Source organism: Polypterus senegalus, chromosome 12 (assembly GCF_016835505.1).
Source record: "Polypterus senegalus isolate Bchr_013 chromosome 12, ASM1683550v1, whole genome shotgun sequence".
NCBI lineage: Eukaryota > Metazoa > Chordata > Cladistia > Polypteriformes > Polypteridae > Polypterus > Polypterus senegalus.
This window is the reverse complement of record NC_053165.1, coordinates 107959355-107981092: the sequence shown is the minus strand read 5'-3', so window position 1 is coordinate 107981092 and position 21738 is coordinate 107959355. Positions and strand designations below refer to the sequence as shown.

Here is a 21738-nt window from a genome sequence, read left to right as displayed (position 1 = left end):
CCGCATTTTTATGTAGAAACAATGAATTTTATCAATAATATATAAAAGTTATTGATTATAATGAAAAATCATCACATTACATCGTAATGTCAGCATGAAAAAAATGACCGCATCTCCAAGCGTGTAAATAGTAGGGTAAAATACTTATGTAAGACCATAACAGTGCTTCCCCTTTGAAAAATCAGTCGTCATTTTGTAAACAATATTGAAGACCAATTTGAGACATGAAGAACATGCCTAAGTAGACTGTTTCCACACAAAGTATGTACCCAAATGTTTAAAATTTGAAAGTAGTGGTAAAAATGTGCCCTGCATAGCACATATAATTCTTTTTTCTTCAGAAAATTGCACTTGTCTACGGACAACTGAAACCAGAAAAACACGCTTGTCCGACAGTCAGTTTACCCGTGTCGGACGAGTCGGGCGTTGGATTTCCGCACCCCTGGCGAATGTAGAACTCCATAAGTGGATATAAACATGTATATAATATTATTTAAGAAATTCGATTTCTGCCTTTTCTTTCCTGGGTTGGTGTGTTCATGTAAACGCATTCATTTACACATACAGTAAGTATTCAGACCCTTTGCTATGTCACTTGAAATTTGGCTCAGGTGCATCCCATTGTATTGATCATTGGTAAGATATTTCTGTACCTCGTTTGGATTCTACCTGAGGCCAGTTCACCTGATTAGGCGTATTGGGAGAGATTCACACCAGCCTATATTAAACAAAAATGAATGTAGAAGAGGGAGAGGAAGGACATCTTAAATAACAGCAAGAAAGAACCACGGACACCAAATCTTTGCTTTTAGTTCAGTCAGACTGCCACCCATTTGTTATTTCACCCACTTCTGAAGTTCAGGGAACAGTAAATGCCAGCCTATCAACCCTGGACTGAACACCAGTCCATCACAAAGCACACATTTACACATACAGGGCCAATGCAGAGTTGCCCGTCAACATAACATGAACATCTTTGACATTTGGGAGGAAAGGCAGAGTTACAGGAGAAAAAACACTCTGAGGCGGAAAGAGCTTATGAAGTTCACACAGGCAGTGAATTGGCTGGGGTTCAAGCCCAGATTCCTGGAGCCACAGGGCTGACTAATTACATCGAATCTGATACTGATTAATCAGAATTTACAGTGTTACCTTTTTTACTTATAGTCATGATCAAAGTTTTGTAGTTGTGAGAAATATGATAGCTCACAGGGTTCATGGCTATGCCAGTAATTGCATACTAGATGATATGGGCCCCATAATATAGAAAATACAGATATTATAAAGTTTAAGTATCATATTAGCAGTCAGACATGATGCTGGTAGAGTACAGATGTTGGGATGGTTTAACTTGCCATAATTGAAGAAACTATAAATTCTACTCATAATTCTACTCTGTATGAGAAATTCATAAGGAGAATGACTGGTCATTTAGGCTAGTTGTGCAGCAAAGCAACAGTAGAAAACACAAATGGAAGACCATAGCAGAATGGCTAAAAAAAAGTTAAAATGAAAATTAGGACTGGCGTAGTCAAAGTGTAGAACTAAACTCAACAGAGCTGCTGTGGCACACCTGAAACATGCAGTTCACTACCAGTATTTCTGAATTAAAGGCCTTCTGCAAGGAATGTCAGCTAAAACCCCACCACAGCGATGACGTCCAAGCCTGATACGGACTTGTAACACATGTTTGGTTGCAATCACTGTTGACAAAGGTTAGAATTATTTTTTCACCCCATTCCAGTTGTTGTTGGAGAACCTCTGTTCATTCTATAAAGACTATAAGTAAAATAAGTGTTATTTCTTCACTCAGATTTCATTTATCTCATATTAGATTTTGATTGAAGACATTCAGATTTGCAATAATAGTGGAATTCATAAAAGATCAAGATTCTTTTTTTACTGCACTATATATATATATATATATATATATATATATATATATATATATATATATATATATTGTCAGAGATGTACGGGACACTGCCCGGCCGGACGCCTGGACAGTCCCGATGGCGACAATACTCTCCTCGGCCACGAGAGGGCAGCCGCCCGGGTCTATTTGGGGGCCACAGAGACGGAGCTGGGATGCCCGTGTGAGGATGTGGCCACCGCCAGGGGGCGCCCGGTCAGTTGGGGAGTCCTGGATGGCAACATTTCCGCCATACCAGGAAGTGCTCCCGGAAACGGTTCTAAGACGACCCGGAGTGCTTCCGGGGGCTTTCCTGACACTTCCGCCACACCAGGAAGTGACGTCAAGGGGAGCACCTGGGACTCATCCGGGTCCTGATAAAAGGAGCCGCCTCCTTCCAGACGGGGAGCCAGAGTTGGGAGGAAGGAGACGAAGCTTGTGAGGAGGAGGAGGTCCAAGAGAAAGAGAGAGAAAGAAAGAGGGAAAGAAGAAAAGAAAGAAGAAGAAGAAAGGAAAGAGTTGGTGAAAGAAGAAGAAAGGAAAGAGTTGATGAGAGAAGGCATTGTGGTGCAGTAAAGGAAAAATAAATAGCGTGTTTCATACATCCTGGTGTCGGTCTGTCTGTGTTGGGGGTACGGTTTCCACAATATATATATATATATATATATATACATACACACTGTATATACCAATTATTTATTTCAGCATATGGTGACATCATAATTAAAATGTAACATCAGCCCCTGGATCATATTTTACACAATGAAGGTGGGTGGGCAGGCAGGCGAGTATGAGTAGGTGGGTAACTTAAAACGGTGAGTTTTTCTTCCTTTATGAATTAATTTACACTATAAATAAGAGGGCAAGACAGACAAAGAAAAGTATTGTACTGACATCGGGTCTGGTCTGTAAACATCAAGAATAAACAAATGAAAGCTTACCTGGATTCCCCAAGCAACAGCAGTAGGCGATGATGAGATGTTTCGGTTTCTGCAATGTTAGCCAAAGTTCCAAACAGCTTCTCAGCCATCACTAAATCATTTAGTGTAACCTTAAAAAATGAGAAGTTTAGTGCGTGTTCAGTATTGAGTAAGCTATCTTCCACTGCCAGAAACAGTGTTAAACTTAGAGGGAGACTGGCCTGGAGGCAGCTGCGACTCCATGGACACTACATGGCACATGAATGAACTTCATACTGTTTTGCATTGTTTTACCTCATACATATTATAAACATTTTAACAAGAACATTCCTTTACAAGTAATGAACATGACAGCTCTCAAAGTAATGAATAGTACAATTGTTTATGTAAAGTGAGTTAACAATTTATGCTCTAAAATGTAAATGCACTATAGTATTATTTAGTGAATGTAACTATGAGAAAAAATATAATATAAAGAACACATAGCTTATCGAAGGGCTCCCCTGGTCTCAATAGGGCAATTTGTAACTTTAAATTGCCCTTGTAGTGATTGAGTGAGTCGTACAATGCACTGGCGCCCCCTTCAGGATTGATTTCCACCTTGTGCCAGATACAGCCATACTGTACAGTCAGTCCAAAAGGAACAAGGGGTCTGAGCAAATAAGTGATACTTGGACTAGCTAGTAAGAGTTACATATTGATACTTGTACAACTACTAGTGCACGTGTAGAGTGTTTCCTGTCAAGGAATTTCTTTTTGACTAATTACATATTTATAATCGTTTGTTTCTGGATTGTTAGATTTTTTTTAAATTTACTGAATGTTGAACATATGAAAAACGCACAGAATGCACTTGTGTCCAGACCAGTGTGGTTCCAGCCCTGTACTGAATACTCTCAAGGTAAGCTCTTCTTCTGTTTGATGCTGAATTGGATGAGGCAGGATCACTAAATAGATAAAGAGATGGGGAAAAAAGCAAAACAGGGACATTGTTTGAAACTGCGTGGAACTGGATGAGGAGGAGGAGGAGGAAGAGCAGGGTGGGAGCAGGCACTGATGCATATTAGTGTTGCCACACCCGCCACTCCACAAATGACCTCAGGATCCCAGGTTTGGACCCGAGTGCAGCCGTGCAGTGAGTGACACTTCAGCACCACAGTAGTTTGAATGGCATGGAACAGTGTGAGGTTTTTTATGGTGGCTGGAGTGCCAATCCTGCCACCAACCCCATGTTTTTCCTGCAAGCTGAAGGACCTGCTTGCAGGGGATGTCCAGTTGTCCGCATATTATATAAAATACAAAATCTATACATGCACCTTACAATCAATACAAATACAAAGAGCAAGGCTCTATTGTGAGAGTTTTTATTAACTACACTATTTTATTTTATTTTTTATATTAAAGGGATGTAGTTCTTTTTTGCTGACAAGGCTATAATATATAAGAAAGTATGAATTTTTTATTCAGCTGTAATAATTTAATAGATACTTGTACTGTATATTGTTTGCAAATATATAATGTCAAACCATTTTATACATTAGCATAATATACATCTCATTGCCATCTTTGCTTAATTTAATTTCAGGGTCACAGTTTTAAATAAGTGTAATAGTCAGTGTCCATAAATGTACTTATGATGTTACTGAAAATATCAAAATAGCAATAGCTACTTTTTACACAGCTGGATGTGTTATTTAAGAGTACAGCATTTAGGTGGAATGAGCTGTTGTTTCTTAGCTTTACCAACACTTATGTCCATGCAGAGTTTGTGGCAGATGGCATTAGCCTCACTGCAGCTATGATAAGCAGTCCATCACCTTTGGTTCAAGTTCAGGTTTACTGTCATGTGGGCACAGCACCATAAAACTGTTTCTTGTATCTTTCCTTAGAGAAGTGACAGTAACACAATACCAACAAAACACTCACACATACACAAAAGGCATACATAGATTATATGTATTATATACCACATATATGTACTGTACAGTTATTTGTTATTATGACTGGATGTTCAGTACCCTTACAAGCTGTGGATAGAAATGGTCTCTGCAAGAAGAAAACACAATAAAAGTGATAGTGCAGGATGGCTGAGGTCTGTTTGCCTTTCAGACATGTCCCCCTAACCAAAATTTTGCTAGATCTTTGCATTTCTGTACCCAATTAAAATATATTTTAACAAAGCATTAATGTCAACTTAATATATATTAAATGGACAGCAAATATGCTGATGTGCTAATGAAGCAAGCAGTAGCTTCAAAAGATGATTTGTAACTAGGGGCCAGTGCCACTCCAAGCAGCAGATAAGCTCACGTCAACAGAACAGACGTCTCACTCATGGAGTAAAATCAAAGACCGTCATTAAACCCATGACACTAAATGCATGGTGGGCCTTGAACACCACAGCAGGTGCAAGACCACGTAAAATGCTACAGACCATATTAATGACACACGCAAGTCCAGGATAGTGCATCACCCAGCCACACGGCACACATTATGTATAAAGCAGTAGAAGCACAGCAGCAGGTGCAATATATGCGCACATCTAGCAAAGCAGAGGAAGAGACCAAAGAAATAAATAAATAAATCGGGCCATATGCAGCCCCCTCAATATTTGCTCAGTACATCTTTGCTAGAAGTCATCCACAGTGATCAAACCTGGCACTTGTGATTCAGTTCAGCTCTCCAGAAGCCTCCTTTTCAGGCGCTGCTCCTACCGCCTGATAGTTGAACTCTGCCTATAATCTATAATTATTTAAAAATGATGTGCTCTGCTTTGTAATTATCAACAATCTACATTGATAACTTTGGACATATGCACAAGCTCCTGCTAGTGGTAATGTTTAGTTACTGTCAGTGCTGACAACCTAGTCTGGCTGGGTATGAAATGCCATCTTACTTTTTACAAGGTCACCTATTCATCAAATAAAATGCCTATTCTGTTCTTTGTGAATCTATGTATTGTATAATTTATATAAAATTATGTTTTCCTCACTACAAAATTACACATGAAATGTCCAGACAGCCTGATTGGATGGGCATGCCCCCTTAGGCCCGCCCACCATGATGGGTATGTTTCCTTTCTAAGGCAGAGCAAGTGTTATGTATGTCCTGCACTGAAGGCAGCTGTTGGCCAGTAATATTCTGTGCCACCTCCACTGGCCTTTTGGAGAGCTTTACAACCATGGGCACAGCATCACATCAGGTTATGTGGCCAGTGGGCACAGACACCATTCTGTAGAAGACACCCGCCTGTAGAAGGTAATGAGAATAGATGGAGAAAAACAAGCTTTCCTTTACCAAAGGTGTTCGTGAGCCTTCTAGACAATAGTGAAAATGTGTTGTGCCATTTTTGTTTGTTCCACATTTAGAACTACATTACGAATTCAAATGCAGCAGTTAATTTAGAGCATAGAAGAGATTCAAAATCAAATGATCAATCCATAAATTTTATACACGCCTTTCATCATAAAATCTTAAGCCACCTTACGCACAATCAAAAACACAATAAAAAAAACATCTCTTCACACACAGAGTATGGATATCAAAAATGGTGTGTTAATTTTAATTTAAGAAACATGGTGGAAGTCACATGACAAAAGAACACAAACCACATAGGAATGACAAAATGTCTTAAGCAGTTCCTAATCCCTGTCTGTCTTCCAGGTTAGCTCACGCACTTGAACCTCTCTCCGTCCCATCAACCACACAACCACCATCACAAAACAACCGAACAAGAATGAATGTTCTTGATGAGGGGAATGAAGAACTACAATGTGCTGGAATATGAATCTATGAGTAGTGAGGCGGGGGGGCGCCCAGGTGACACTTAGTTTAATTCAGCTCAATTTATCCTTATTTAGTGTACTTACTTTTAACAAGTCTACAGCATTGTACACATTTACTAATACCATAATATCACATAAAATTCTCAGAGTTGCTTAATCTAATTCTGGGCTATGAGGGGCCACAGCTTATCCCAGCAGCACTGAGTGTAAGGCAAGACGAGGCATTGGTGGGGGTGCCAGTCGATCATGAGGTCCAGTCATGGACACATTTGCCCTGGGTAAGTTTAGAATGCCAATTAACCTCACATGCTTGTCTTGGGTGATATGAAAGGAAAATCCACACAGACATGGGGAGAATGTGCAAACTCCATACACAGAGTGGATAAATATTCAGACCCTGGATTCTGAATCTTGGAGTCAGCAACACTAACCAGGGCACCACAGTGCCACCCAAAAACTGTATACTAACAGTTCAAAATACACAGATGCGCACGCACACACACAAATGTAAAAAAGCACAATGCCAAACAGAAAAATACCATAAAATATCCGTTTTCATTAATGCTTAAACCACAATCCACACACACAAGACAGCAGCACTGAGTGCAAGATGTTACCAGAAATTTATACATATCAATTGACATTTTTGGTTATATAAACTAGCTTCTAAATGTTCATAAATATTAATAATGTAAAGCAGGAATATAATTTCACTTTTGGCAAGATATAAAACTAAATGATTCACAGCATTCCTAAAGCACATTAATTCAATTCTCTTAGGTAAAACTGAATGACAAAACTGAAATCTGTTTACTGCGGTGGGCTGGCGCCCTGCCCAGGGTTTGTTTCCTGCCTTGCGCCCTGTGTTGGCTGAGATTGGCTCCAGCAGACGCCCCCACCCGTGACCCTGTAGTTAGGATATAGCAGGTTGGATAATGGATGGATGGAAATCTGTGTACTCCTTCTCCAGACTCACAAATCTCAATATGCAGTCATGGAAAACTAAAGGCTAGTGGCATTGGGTGCAAGGCAGGAGCTTTGAGTCTCCAACCAGCCTAATGTATACTCCTTTTACATGTACACAGAAAAATAGTATACCCAGAGAAAAATCTATATACCCAAAGGGAAAATATCCAAACTCCATAAAGACAGTGACCAGACTGGTATCTGGAACTGTAAGACACAAGGGCTAATGACAGTGCAACCTTCCGGAAATCTAGCAAAATCAATTAATTGGTCTGCAGCCATTAAGAAGTCTTTTATACTATGTTTTTTTTTTTTGTTTCTTTTCTTAACAGAAAGGGTGCCAAAATATGCTTTTGTATTTAAGCAATGTCCATATTTTTAATTAATACTATTCAAAATATCCAGACCAAATGACATGTATAATGTATATGCCTCAGAATGGAACCAAATGAAGTTTATTGTTTTTAACTACATCTGGTTTAAGAGGTCCAGTAATCCTGGCATGACATGACAACATAATTATTTAAGCTAGATTCAACATCACTGATAATAATTATATTAATAACAGTTTATCTTCAAAATCAAGAGGGCACAAGTCAAAGTACTGCCTGATCGCTCAGAGGTTGAACTCATACTTGGATAAACTGAATCATGGAAGAAAAACTAAGATGACATAGAAAAACATATTTGTTCAGACAGATCCAAATGCACAAAATCAGAAAGCAAACAAAATGTTCTTCACATTGAGGTGATCATTTGGGCAGGCATTTCTAAGAAATAATGTCACATTTTGGCTTTTCTATTAAGAAAGCCTGCAGACTTGGCAAGTAAATTAAAATCAAGTCCCATTCTTTGAGTAAGCTCTCCCTCTTGTGTTTAACTGCAGCAATGGATTTGATATTTGACCTGCCTTCACTGCAGGAATGTGTGGAATTACTGTGATTAAATGAAGTTATTTTCAGATGACCCTCTCATACACTTCCTCTCATTGCACAACTGATTCATTCTTTCCCTCTTAAATTCAAAGGGCTCACAGAAATTCAAGCTCCCTTCCAAAATTACAAGTCTACTTATAGTAATATGTATAATTTGCATGGAAACTAGAAAGGCCAACTATAAAAATGATCAGGATTGATTGTCCACTACACTCACAGCTTTCTTTAAGTGAGTTTTACACTGGCCAAAACATGGACTTTGCAGGGCCAGGGGACCTTTGTTGGCTACATGAATGTGAGAGTGCTGGCAACAGTGGCTGCATAAAGACTCTCACCAAGGTAGGGAATGACAAGGAAAACACAAAATGTTTGGGAACAACTTGGGAATTGTGAAAGGCGGTCAAAGAACATGTGTTATTCCTTCAGCATTAGATGTAGCAACTTCCATAGATCACTGGGTGCCTTTTTAGAGATCACAATTTCATGACCCATTGAGATCAAAACTCAACTCATGTCATTCACTACAATGTCTTCCATTAACTGCTCAGCCATCACCAGGACTTGCATTAAATTATCTTCAATGAGGTCTGCTTCTCTTTTTAAGTGTATGACCGCGAGATTTACTTATGAAGACAATATGGACAAAAATGCAATCTCTTGAATGACACACTATCAGGACAGTACACCTCTATGACTCATTTTTTATCTGCCCAATTATTTGCCAGGGTGTCCTGTGCTATTTATCCAAAAATCCACACTTAGCTGTCATCTGCTCTTAATGACTATATGGTATCAGCACCCATAATGGCCTCTGCTGAGACATTCTTGAATGCCATATAGTTTTCTTAACACCGAATGCCTCCCTAGAGGAGTAAGCTGCATGTTGCTGGTTGGATGCAATCTGGACCACTATTTGTCATAAACTTTCAGAATACTTATGTATGTTCATAATCTTTCATAATATTTACATAAATATAATAAATAGATTTTTAGAGCTGCGGTGGGCTGGCGCCCTACCCAGGGTTTGTTTCCTGCCTTGCGCTCTGTGTTGGCTCCATCAGACCCTCCGTGACCCTGTAGTTGGGATACAGTGGGTTGGATAATGGATGGATGGATTTTTAGAGACAGACCTATTATTGAGTTGCAAGAAAAAATGTGTGAATTCCTTGCAGTTCCTTGGATTTCTGCATTAATTACTCATGTCACTTTGGTTTCAGCTTCCATCACAGTGTATGACTTTTCCAACAATTTTTACTGTTAGCCTTTATACATAATCCTAGTTCTTGTGACCATCAGCTGTTTAGTCTGACATCTCCAGCAACTCAGAATGGTCTGCAACTGATATGGACAAAATGAAACAAGTCTGATTCTGTCTGATGTTACATGAGTGGGCTTGTGTCTATACAAAAGCTTACAACCAATGAGCATTCACCCTGAAGTACAATGCAGCTACAAGGAAAGAAGTAAAATTAGTGTTTTAGATCTCGGATACAGAAGTTAGGCTCGTCTGTGTGTGTTTGTCATGTCAGAACATAATGGAAAAAGGAAAAAAGGGCATAGATAGCGGCTGAACTTAACATACCTGGAAAAAATTTATACAGGCATGGCCATTGTCTGGTGAGACATTCATTGGCTGTCAGAATGTGGTGAGCTTGCAATACTAAACTAATTTAACACAAACAATTCTTCTTGTTCTCATCAATATTGAACACATTATTTAAAAATTTACATTCCAGGTTGTTAAAAGTATAGGAACCTCCAAACTGATGATATCTCTTAAAGCTAACTGTTCTAATCACAGACATGCGATGTTAGTCGTGGATTGGAGGTGCCCTGCCCTATAAAATGTCTGGTTACTGACTGAGATTCTTCTTCTCAAGAAAGACCTCTTCATGTTAACCAATAATATATAAAGAAGAACTATACAGGGGCAAAAATTTGAAAAAAGAATACAAAAGCATTTCTAAGGTTTGGATGTTCATCACGCCACATATAGACAATCTGTCCACAATCAGAGGAAATTCAGTACTGTTGCTACTAACCTAGAGGTGGACACCCTGCAAAGATCACAGCAAAAACACAATGTGCAGTGCCAAAGGATAAGGTAAGTTCAAGCGGTTTTTACAAAGTCTCTGTTCATGGGTCCATTACAATAAAAACAAAAATGGTGTTCCAGTAAGGACATTAAGGAGGAAACCATTGTACCCAAAAAAAAACATTGCTGCACATCTCAAGTTTTCAAAAGACCTTCTGGATGTTCCACAGTGCTTATGGGACAATATTAATTCCATGAAGAGATGGTGACAAATGTTGAACTTTTTGGCAGAAATGCACAACACTGTGTTTGCAGGAAAAAAAGCAACGGACACCAACACCTCATTCCATCCTTAAAGCATGGGGCAAGGAGCATCATGATTTGGAGTTGCTTTGCTGCTTCAGAGTCAGGATAGCTTGCTATCATAAAAAGGACGATAAACTGTATAAGATATTTTACTGGAGAAAAGGAGGTTAGTGCTATGTCACCTGAAGTTTAGTAGATGGGTGACACAAGACAGTAATCCAAAACTCGGGGGCAAATCACCAACAGAATGGCATAAGTAGAACATAATTTGGAACAGCCAAGTTAGGGTCCAGATCTCAACCCAATTGAGATACCGTGGCTTAATATGAAGAGAGGTGTTAACTTAAAAGAATCTCAGAAAATTTAATGAAGTAAAACAATTTTGCAGGAGGAATGAGCAAAAGTTCATCCAAATCCCTTTGTGAAATGTTTAATGGAGGTGACTGCCTTCCAGTTGCTAAATACAATGGTTCATATACATTTTCTGTCCAGAACTGTGAATGTTTAAGCAATGTGTTCACTATTGACAGGAAGATGTCCAATTGTTTTTGTGTCATTAGTTCAAACAGATTGTGTTTTTCTATTTTTGTGACTTAGTTGGAGGTCGGACCACATTTTTATGAGTAATTAGTGAGGAAAACCAGATAATTCCAAAGGATTCACAATTTTTTTTTTCTTGTAGCTGTACCTCTGGAACACAAGCAGACTGAGAGCCTTGTTCAGGTTTATATGGTGAAAAATCAATGGTGCTCGAACAAGTGTCCTCTGCATATACATTTACATAAAAACATGCAGCTCACAGGTTGCAAACGAGTCCCCTTCCTATCAATGTTCTTAACCTGACTCTGTATGCAAATCAATACTTGCACTGAAAATGTCAGTTAATGGAAATATCAGCAAGAATGCATAATTCCTCAGTATTTCTTTTACAGAAAAAAAAACATTTCAAACTTATCAAGCAAATGACAGTGCATTTTAAATCGCAAAACCCAAATAATTTAAACTAAAATGAATAATGGGTGTGTACATGTTAACCTTATACTTAAACACCCTACAGTTTTTGATAATGACACAGTACCTCACTGAGGTGGAAAAGACATAATGATGGCATGAATAGCCACTGATATATGACAAATTATCCCTCAGCGGATCTGTGCTGTCTTGGCTGAGTGATTACTCATTGTCATCTCTCCCTCCCAGCAGATGAACCAATTGTGACATGTACTTAGTGTGCTGGAGACTACAAGCAGCTACCATTTGAGCTGCTTACTTGTCACAGAGATTATTGTGCACCTGCACATGTTGCCAGTAACATTCAGCACCAAGTGAACACAAAATCACAGAATAATTGATAATATTGTATACCTCACCATTAGTGACAACTGCAATGTAGTCAACCACCTATCCATCTTAACCTGCTTATCCAGTGTAGCAACAATCAGGCACAAGGCAAGAACAATTCCTAGAGAGGGCACCAGTCCATCACATGCTGAACACACACACATTCACATGTACAATTTAGGGACCATTTCAACAACATCAAGCCACCCAACCTGCATGCCTATGGTCTGTGGAAGGAAACTCACACAGACATAAGGAGAACATGCAAACTCTAAGCAGGGAACACCCGGAACATGAAAGCAGCAGTGCTAACACTGCCCACCATACCACCTAATATGTATTTATTTGTGTCAAGACTAGTTTATTTTTAAGGAAAAAAAAAAGGAAGTCACTAGCTGAAAATAGACATTCAATGAAAAAAAATCTGGGGGGTTTTATGTGCTTGTTTTTACCTGCAGAGCTCAAGACCCATCTGTGTGTGTGTGTGTGTGTATATATATATATATATATATATATATATATATATATATATATATATATATATATATATATATATATATATATACATATACACACATGAGATATATATCTCATCACATACTGAAACTGAATGTTCTAAGTGGGTTGCAGAGGGCATTTTCAGGGTCATGCCCAAGTTTGTACTATGAAAAGCATTTCAAACTTTAAAAGAAAGAAAATAGTGTTTATTTTAAAAATGTGACATATAGAACACTTTCTTCCTGGAGTTTATAACCTGAAATAATATGAGATTTACAATGAGGCCTCTAAAAGGCCAGCAGCAAAAAGCGTGTGGGTGTATGATTGTCATGCAATTAATCTGATGAATCATTTGGGATTTTAATTTTACATTCAGTCTCTACACTGTCAAGGTTATATTTTTGTTATTTATCTCACCCATGAACAGCAAAAACTAGTATTAAAAGTAAATAAATTACTCCAGATTTGTCGGCCACTTTAAATATGCCACATTTCGCAGTTATAGGAACATCTTTTGTGTATGATATAATTTACATTTCAATAAAACAAAACTTTAATAATAATTATGGTTTAGTGATATGATTATAAATGTAATCATTTTGATTTATCTAACAATAATAAAAATAAAAAGAAGTTTGCATATTATTATAAGGATTCAATAAAAAGGTATATTTTGTGAGAATTTACCCTGGTGTTTATATTTAAATGCATTTAAACAGCAGTTAATTGTTAAATTAGTAACAAACTACATCAGTGTCAATGTAAGGTGCAATACACATAATCATATTGATTGGGCTTCACAGCATTTAAAGAAAAAAATACAGAAAAAAGTGAGTGTACAATCTAAATCTACTAGTTAAAATTAAAGAAAAATGAGTAAAACATGTCTAATTAACTTTTCAAGAATGATTTGTATATTGTAATAAATTACTTAAATTAATTAAAAACCATAGTCATTGCTGTATAAACATAAGTAATTATGTTAATAAAGAAAGAATGTAAATGTCAGTAAAATGCTAATTAAGGAAGAAAAGTATTAGAATATTCAGTGTCATGCAGAGTCTATTCAAATAATAATCAATATACAAAATATTAAAAGCAGTTACTGTCAAAGGACAATGTCGCATTTAAGAGAGAAGTATGGCAGCATGCTTTGGACTGACCTCTTGATCATTAATCCTCTGCAGTTTGAGGTGGCTCAGTCTAAAAAGAACATAGGACTTCCAAAGTGTTAACCTGACCACTGGATTTCCTTGGGGATGTATAGTCAGATGATCAAGTCTGCGGACATGAGCCAGGGCAGCCAACTGATGTAGCTGATAAATGTTAGAGTCAGAGAAGACCAAATGCTGGGCAAAACAGAGATGGAGGGGGAGAGAGGGGAGAAAATAAAGGTAAAATTATAAGGAAAAAAAGCTGTAAAAAATGAAACTATGGTAACTGTTAAGCTAACTATAGTCATCTAAATATTTCTAAATGTTAAATATAAGCAATATCTATATTTATAAAAAAAAAATAAATTACTTGACAGAAAAAAATGTTTTAAACCTTATGTCTGACAAAACATAGCAAAAAGTATATATATTAGGGCCCACAAATAGTAAATACATGGAAGGTAGAAATAATGCAAATTAACATAGCGAAATGCCAGTTTTGTGCAATAGTTAAATCCATTTGTTTCAATTGCATTGTGCATTTACAAACCTCAAAATTTCCAGATGGGAAACCAAAAATATGACAAGATCTGTATAATTTATAAAGGAGGTTCATAAATCAAGAAAACCGGCATTAACACTTTCACTTACAATGCTGGGGTTCAGATGTGGCCAAAGAAAGTTTAGTTGAAGTTTTTTTCTCTTTTACAGAAAATCTATACTAATAAAAAGCAAAGCCCTCACTGACTGACTCACTCACTCACTAGCCAAGTTTCCATCCAGTTTTTGCGACGTTTTGTTATCGACAAACAGAATATACGTAAAAAAAATGTGCAAAATTTGCTGTCTCCAGCCTGTTTCCATCCAACTGGCTTTTTATCGATAAAATGGTGTGCGTGATGACATCATCCCCCCAAAACGAACTGTCGCATAAGTTTTGTTGTATTGCGAAAAAAAATCTGCCCTTGAACCGTTTCCATACATAATTTTGTGTATGTCGCAAATTATCTACCTTTTGTGTTCCACGTTACACCCCCTCCACTAAACAAAGAAATGGAGAGATTATTCAGACAGTTTTTTGAAATTTGCCAGCTTACTGTTATTTCAGTTTTACAAATAATTGGAATTGTACATAATATCCGAAGACGACAGCAGAATGAAGCAGTTGCTTGTCTGATAGCCCTAGAGCTCGAAGAAAGTACCCCAGTGCGACGAAACCCATGGGTTTGGGAGAGACGACGGAATAAGACCTTCTGGGGGGAGGTGGTGGGGAGACACTTCACAGAAAATCTCTGGCTGCAACATTTTAGAATGACACGGCCGACGTTTGAGATGTTGTGTGGATTCATCAGTCCTGATGTTGTGCTCATCACAGGTTGCCACCGACCACCGGTTCCAACCCAAAAGCTGATTGCCATCGCTCTTTGCAAGCTGGCAACCTGCGCCGAGTATTGAGTAGTTGGAGAAACTTTCGGGGTTAGTAAAACTACCGTCCATCGATGTGTATATGCTGTGTGCACCGCTATTAAAGAAAAATTAATGCGGCGTTATATCAGACTTCCGACTGTAGCGGAGGCCAATGAAATTGCATACCGCAATTCCTTGGTGCATCTTGTGCCACAGATTTACGGTGCGCTGGATGGCACGCATGTGCCTATTCTTCTCCCGACGGAAGGCTACCGCGATTACATTAATCGCAAAGGGTGGCCATCTATTGTTCTCCAGGCCCTTGTTGATGACAGGTGCGTGAAACGAGACATTTGCGTTGGCACTCCTGGAAGTGCCCATGATGCAGCTGTGTTTGCAGCATCGGATCTGTACAGGTGAGCTTACCTTTCAACATCCCTTCTCAGTGCGATAACAACTGAATTAGTACTGTAACCTGCTTCCCTTAAGGTTTTTAATTAAAACTGAAATTTAAATTAATACAAAATAACGACGTTTAATCAAAAAAAACTAAAGTTAATATTAATGAGAGAATTTCTCATATATGCTAAAACATCTGCCATTTAATAATAAGAAAAAAATGTTTAGATAATGAAACACACGGTTTATTAAATATTTTGACTGGCACAGTAAATTACCTTTGCGGTTTTTGTATTATTTAGACATCCTGAGAGACACCCCCAAGCTACAGTTGATGTGGAGGGAGTTCAGGTACCCCTTTTAGTAGCAGGAGACCCAGCCTATCCGCTACTGCATTGGCTCATCACGAGAAATAACGAGTCTCTTCATCAGACCATGCAAACCACTCCGCCATTCTCGTTTTGATTGCACGTGATGAAAATGTATCATGTGACACATTTATTTGCATTACAGCCCTTTTTTACAACAAAAAGTGCTTCCAATGTAGTTTTTGCGACATCTGAAGTATCGATATGGAATTTATGCGCTAAAGTTAAACGGAAAAATATTATTTTGACATGTACAACATTTTATCGATAATTAGCATTTCCATCAGCTAAAATTTGAAGCGCTAAATATTTTTTCACAGAAACTCCTTGGATGGAAACCTGGTGACTGACTGACTCATCACTAATTCTCCAACTTCCCGTGTAGGTAGAACGCTGAAATTTGGCAGGCTCATTCCTTACAGCTTACTTACAAAAATTAGGCGGGTTTCATTTCGAAATTCTACGTGTAACAGTCATAACTGGAACCTACTTATGTACAAATATACAGCCATAGCCTGCAGCTCGGTCGCTGTGTGAGTCGGAGTTGTGTCCCTAATCGTCACGCCTCCCACGTAATTGAGTCCCTGCCCATATGAGGCCGTCCGTCAGCGGCAATCCAATGGAAACACTCTGCTGCTAAATATTCGCGGGTGAAGGACTGTGCTTATGCAAACAAAGACGAGATGGTCAGGGTGGTGTTTGGCACAAACTCAGCTAAAGTGCGAGAGAAACTTTTAAGTGCCGGGTCTTAGCTAACATTAAATAAAGCCATTGACATTGCACAAGATAGCACAAGCACAGCTGAGAACCTTCAATGCATTTACTCCGAGCGGCTCACGTGAACTGACTCTGAACGCAGTATGCAGAGAACAAGGAAGAGCTCCAAAGAGCGCTGAACAAAAAACGCATTACACAATTGAGAAGGCAGCAAAAGAATATGAAGTGAATGACGCATACAAGCATATTCATAAGTGCAGCTACAGCGGAAACAAAGCACGGTGTAAACCGTAAGTTTAAATTAAGTCTATAGACACGCTGGCGTTTGTCATGCCTACGACGAATACGATATTCGCGAGATACAAGTTTAATGAGAAGACGCGGGGTATAACGAGACTTTGGATCACTTTGTAACGGATTTAAAATTGCTGTAACGGAGTTAAAATTGCTGGTAAAGGACTGTGCTTATGCAAACGAATAGAAAAAGAAAGATGTAAAGCTTAACTTTAAATTAAGTTCATAGACACGCTGCTGCTGGCGTTTGTCATGCCTAAGACAAATACGATATTCGTGAGATACAAGTTTAATGAGAGTACGTGTTTGGCACAAACTCAGCAAAAGTGCGGCAGAAACTTAAGTGCCAGGTCTGAGCTAACATTAAATAATTGCTGGTGAAGGACTGTGCTTATGCAAATGAATAGAAAGCAAATGTGACGTTATTTTTAAAATGTTTCTTTTTCTTTTTTATAACTTCTTTAACACACTTCTCCACTGCGAATTATATCTCTTGGCGTAAAATTATTTTTTCCCTCTTATAGAAAAAGGCACATAACTTCTGAGTTCTGATCTTGTAATTCATTTTGTGTTTTATTTATTGTGTACATTTGCTCAGCCTCTGCACTGGTTATCACCAACCCACACAAACAGCGGTCTCTCTGTCTCTGTGTTTATGAGAGTGTGCATATGAAATGCTGCTCTGTACTTTCTGACTGAATTTAGGAAAAAACAAAGTGCTAGAATGTATTCTCCACATGGTCGTTATCTTTAAGTTACAATTACACCAATACCACAATGCATCATGACTTTGTCCTCTCTATTAAATTATAATTAATAGTTCTCAGAATCAAAATAATAATAATGGTTCAGGTGAGCAACGCTTTGAGCCTTTTGTGGTTGGCTTTCTCCAGGCACAGGAAGAATTTCCAGCAAGCTTTCTTTTCTTTTTTAAGGAGATCATCTGCTATTTCTACTTTGGTGGCACCTTCTATTTTCGGGAGGTACTGCAGTATCTCGTCAAGGGTTTTACACACTCAGTAGCTAGCAAAATTATATAATTACAGCCACACCCTATCAGCTATGAGTTCTGGCTATGGGCAGCCAAAGTAGTCCAGGTTGAGCTGTAGCTTGGTGAAAAGAGCAGTTAGTTAGGGTGTGGTTGAGGTCTTGTCATTGGCTTCTTGTGTGCACATAAGCCGATCCACTTGGTTGAACACTCTATGAGTAGAGCAAAGAATCTGCATCAAATTTTGCATTAAGCTTGAACATTCGTCTGCGGAAACTATTTGGATGATTCAGAAGTCTTTCGGGGACAATGCAATGAGTGTGTTGCAAATTAAAGTGTGCCAAAAATGCTTTTTGTTGAAAGTGATCCACGTTCTGGAAAGTCTGCAACAAGCAGGACACATGAGAATGTTGAACGTGTATGGGCTGCAATCAACAAGGATCAGCGATTGACAGTAAAAGTCTGTCCCAAACATCAAATCACCCAAGTGACTCATCCCCCCTAAAGCCCAGATTTGGTGCCCTGTGACTTTTGGACTTCCCCAAAACTAAAATCACCGTTTAAATGGAAGAGATTCAGATTGTCAATGAGATTCTGGAAAATATGACAAGGCAGCTGATGGTGATTCATACAAAGAATTTTGCAGAGTCTTTTGAACAGTGGAAGAGATGCTGGGAGAACTATGTGAGGTCCCAGGGTGCTTACTTTGAAGGGGACTGAGGTGTCATTGTCCTATGTACAATGTTTCTTGTATGTTGTATCCTCTTCGATAAATGTATTTTTTTTCATATTAAATGGCTGGATACTTTACGGGCAGACCTTGTATCATGTACAATGATATTTTTTGTGAACCATTCTCCATTCTTGGATGCAGTTCATGCAATTTCTGTTTTTACCAATAAATGCAACAAATAAGAAAATACAATCTTTTCGAGTTGGAGGACACCTAAGCAAATGTTTTCTTTGTAATACAGACTCTCTAATAAAATGCTCAGATAACTGCAACAACCTTTAAACAGACTTATCCAAAATACTGAAAAAAATCTTAGCCATAATTTGATCATCTTTCAGCTCAAGATGAAGAATCTATTATATAGAAATCCTGTGAGTTTCAAATTATGACTTCCTTACAGTGTAGTAATACAGCAAGAGTAATAAATGATTGTCACTTACCACAACACTGGGGAATTTGATGCGTATCCTGGACAAAATTGCTGCAATAAGTTCATAGTCAATGTAGTAAAAGGAGATTGTGCTCACAACAGAAGCAGTGTGCAGTCCCCAGCCTCTCTCCAAAGCATCCAGAGCACCAGTACCAAAAAGTCGCAAAGTATTACCATCAAGTTCTGCTAGGTGTGAATCTGAGACAGACAGGCACTGTGCTCCAGTTCTTCCTTCAGGTTCAAGGGACCTGTCCAAAAAGAAAATAATTATTGTTAGATATTATGCCACCATTCCTAGAAATATGCCCCAATTCAGGTAACTGATTTCAATAATTACATCCAAGATAATTTACAAGATAAGTACTAAATATTGTACATGTTGTACATGTGAGGCTCAGAATCCAGTTGCAATTAATAGGCTCATTGTGAGATTGTTGTGACCCTGCTGAGGATGAAGCAGGCTTGAAAATGGAATGATGGATAATCAGATTGCCAAGAAAATAGAGACATGTTACACGCCACTACCATCAGTTAAAACATAATTTTTACATTTTTAGATATACATTTTTACAACTTGGCCAGGATGTAAGATCACAGAGCTATAGACAATTTAAGTTGAATTATGTCTTTCCATGGTGTGTGATAGGATAAACTAACAGTTCTAGCCTCTATAGCACCTGATAGATGATTAAATTAAAAGTGTGGTGGTTGACCTGTCATCTCGAATTCATGTGTTATTGGCAATGACATACTTATTATCAAAAATTATATAACTATATTAAAATATATTTGGATATAATTACCAATATATGAGATGTTTGTTTTGTCTGTTTAGAAGCCTTTTGTCATATATGTGAGTTATTAGCTAAATGCACTGTTGCAAACCTCTCTAGATTATCCATACATAGCTGTTCCATGGAACCCTAGGGATACGGCTGATTGGGTTATGGAATGTAACAGCTCTGTTCATGTTAGCTGTAGTCTCTCAGAACCATCCCTCCTGTAACTTGTCAATGTGAAGGCTCTATCCAGTGTAAGCAGTTTATGCAGTGCACTTCTTACTGTCTAATTGTTAAACTGACTGTGAGCCAAAGCAGTTTCAGTGGTTATCAAATTCTTAAACACCCTCTTTTTGTGTGCTATATTTCAATTATTTTACGCATGTGGCACTCTAAAATGTTAATCAGTCATTGTCAATGTCATATGTTTGTTTGAAAGAAATTACACGCTGACAGACCACACATCCAGTTTCACAAATCAATGTCTGGTCAATAACACTGCTGAAATATTTTCTCTTAATTGGAAGTATATAAGTTTGAAATGTGTGCTTAAAACATACAGATATAAAAAAAAGTATTGTGTAACATTCATCTTAAATATTTCTATCTGAATTTGTTTTATAAGAGCTGGTTGTTTACCTGAGCTCATCTGGCTCTTGTTCCACCCTTTTGTTCTGTTCAGAGCCATCTTCAAAGTTGATCTCCTCTTTACTTTCATTCTGTGCTGGGATCACTAGACAGACCCTACTGGCAGAGTCAGCCTTCTGCAAATGAGAATCCCAGAGCTGAGCTGCATTTTTGATTGCTAACTTTCTTTTCTCCTGCAAAAAAAAAAAACATGCAAACAAATTCAAGATTTTATTGGTATCTCCAACTGTCTAAGATGCTGCACTTCTGTTGTGCTTAGCAGATATCTGAAAAAGTGGACATAGTTAAAGGTTTCAGTAAAGGTTCTGATAAAAAAACAAAAATAAATAAAGATTCTGAGGTCACGGATTTATCTCTGCAGTTGAGGGGGAAACAACTGCCCTTACCAGAACAGTTCAAGTATCTAGGGATCTTGTTCATGAGTGATGGAAAAAGGGATCATTAAATTGATAAACGGCCTGGAGTGTCCGCAGCTGTTTTGTTGCCACTGTACCAGTCCGTAATGGTGAAGAAGGAGTCTAAATACAACACTCTCAGTTTACTAGTTGATCTATATCAATGTCCTCATCTATGCTCATGAGCTATCGGTACTGACCAAAATAATGAGATTGCGAGTACAAATGGCAGAAATTAGGCTTCTTCCCAGCGTGGCTGGGTTGACTCTCCATGACAGGGTGAGGAGCTCAGCAATTCAGAAGAGCCTCAGAGTACAGTCGCTGCTCCTCCAGATCAAAATGAACTAGTTGTTCATCTACACTGAAATTTGGTGAACAGGGAGGCTACTACATTAATCTAAATTTACAGTTGTGTTTCTATGGCAATTCAAGACCTGCTTAGTGTTGTAGTATGAACCATTTCATGTTCAGAGATGAACAACAGACATGATGTTATATACCTTGTCAAGAACAATATTGAGATACCCAGTTGTATTCCCAAGTCCCTGTCACTAAACCTTAGAAATAGTTTCTCACCATCCCTTAAGTCCCGTCTTAAATATAAAATAAAAAAAAATTACTACACTAGAGTTTTATAGCACATTTTCCTACAAAGTATGTTGTGCAAAATGCTTTACAAGAGGTTAAAGAAAAAACCACAAATTACACGTACTTAAGTATATCAATGA

The 21738-nt window shown here is 38.1% G+C and overlaps 1 protein-coding gene across 3 annotated transcripts in view; it reads right to left on the bottom strand.

The window, feature by feature from the left end:
• Positions 1-21738, bottom strand: part of LOC120541497 (leucine-rich repeat-containing protein 49-like) — a 64908-nt gene that overhangs the window by 8454 nt on the left and 34716 nt on the right. For all 3 annotated transcript variants that reach the window (XM_039773193.1, XM_039773194.1, XM_039773195.1), the window contains exons 5-8: positions 20607-20788; positions 19199-19436; positions 13862-14047; positions 2854-2963 (exon numbers count right to left, since the gene is read on the bottom strand). In XM_039773193.1, coding sequence (XP_039629127.1) covers positions 2854-2963; positions 13862-14047; positions 19199-19436; positions 20607-20788 — 716 coding nt within the window. The remainder of the gene's footprint in view (positions 1-2853; positions 2964-13861; positions 14048-19198; positions 19437-20606; positions 20789-21738) is intronic.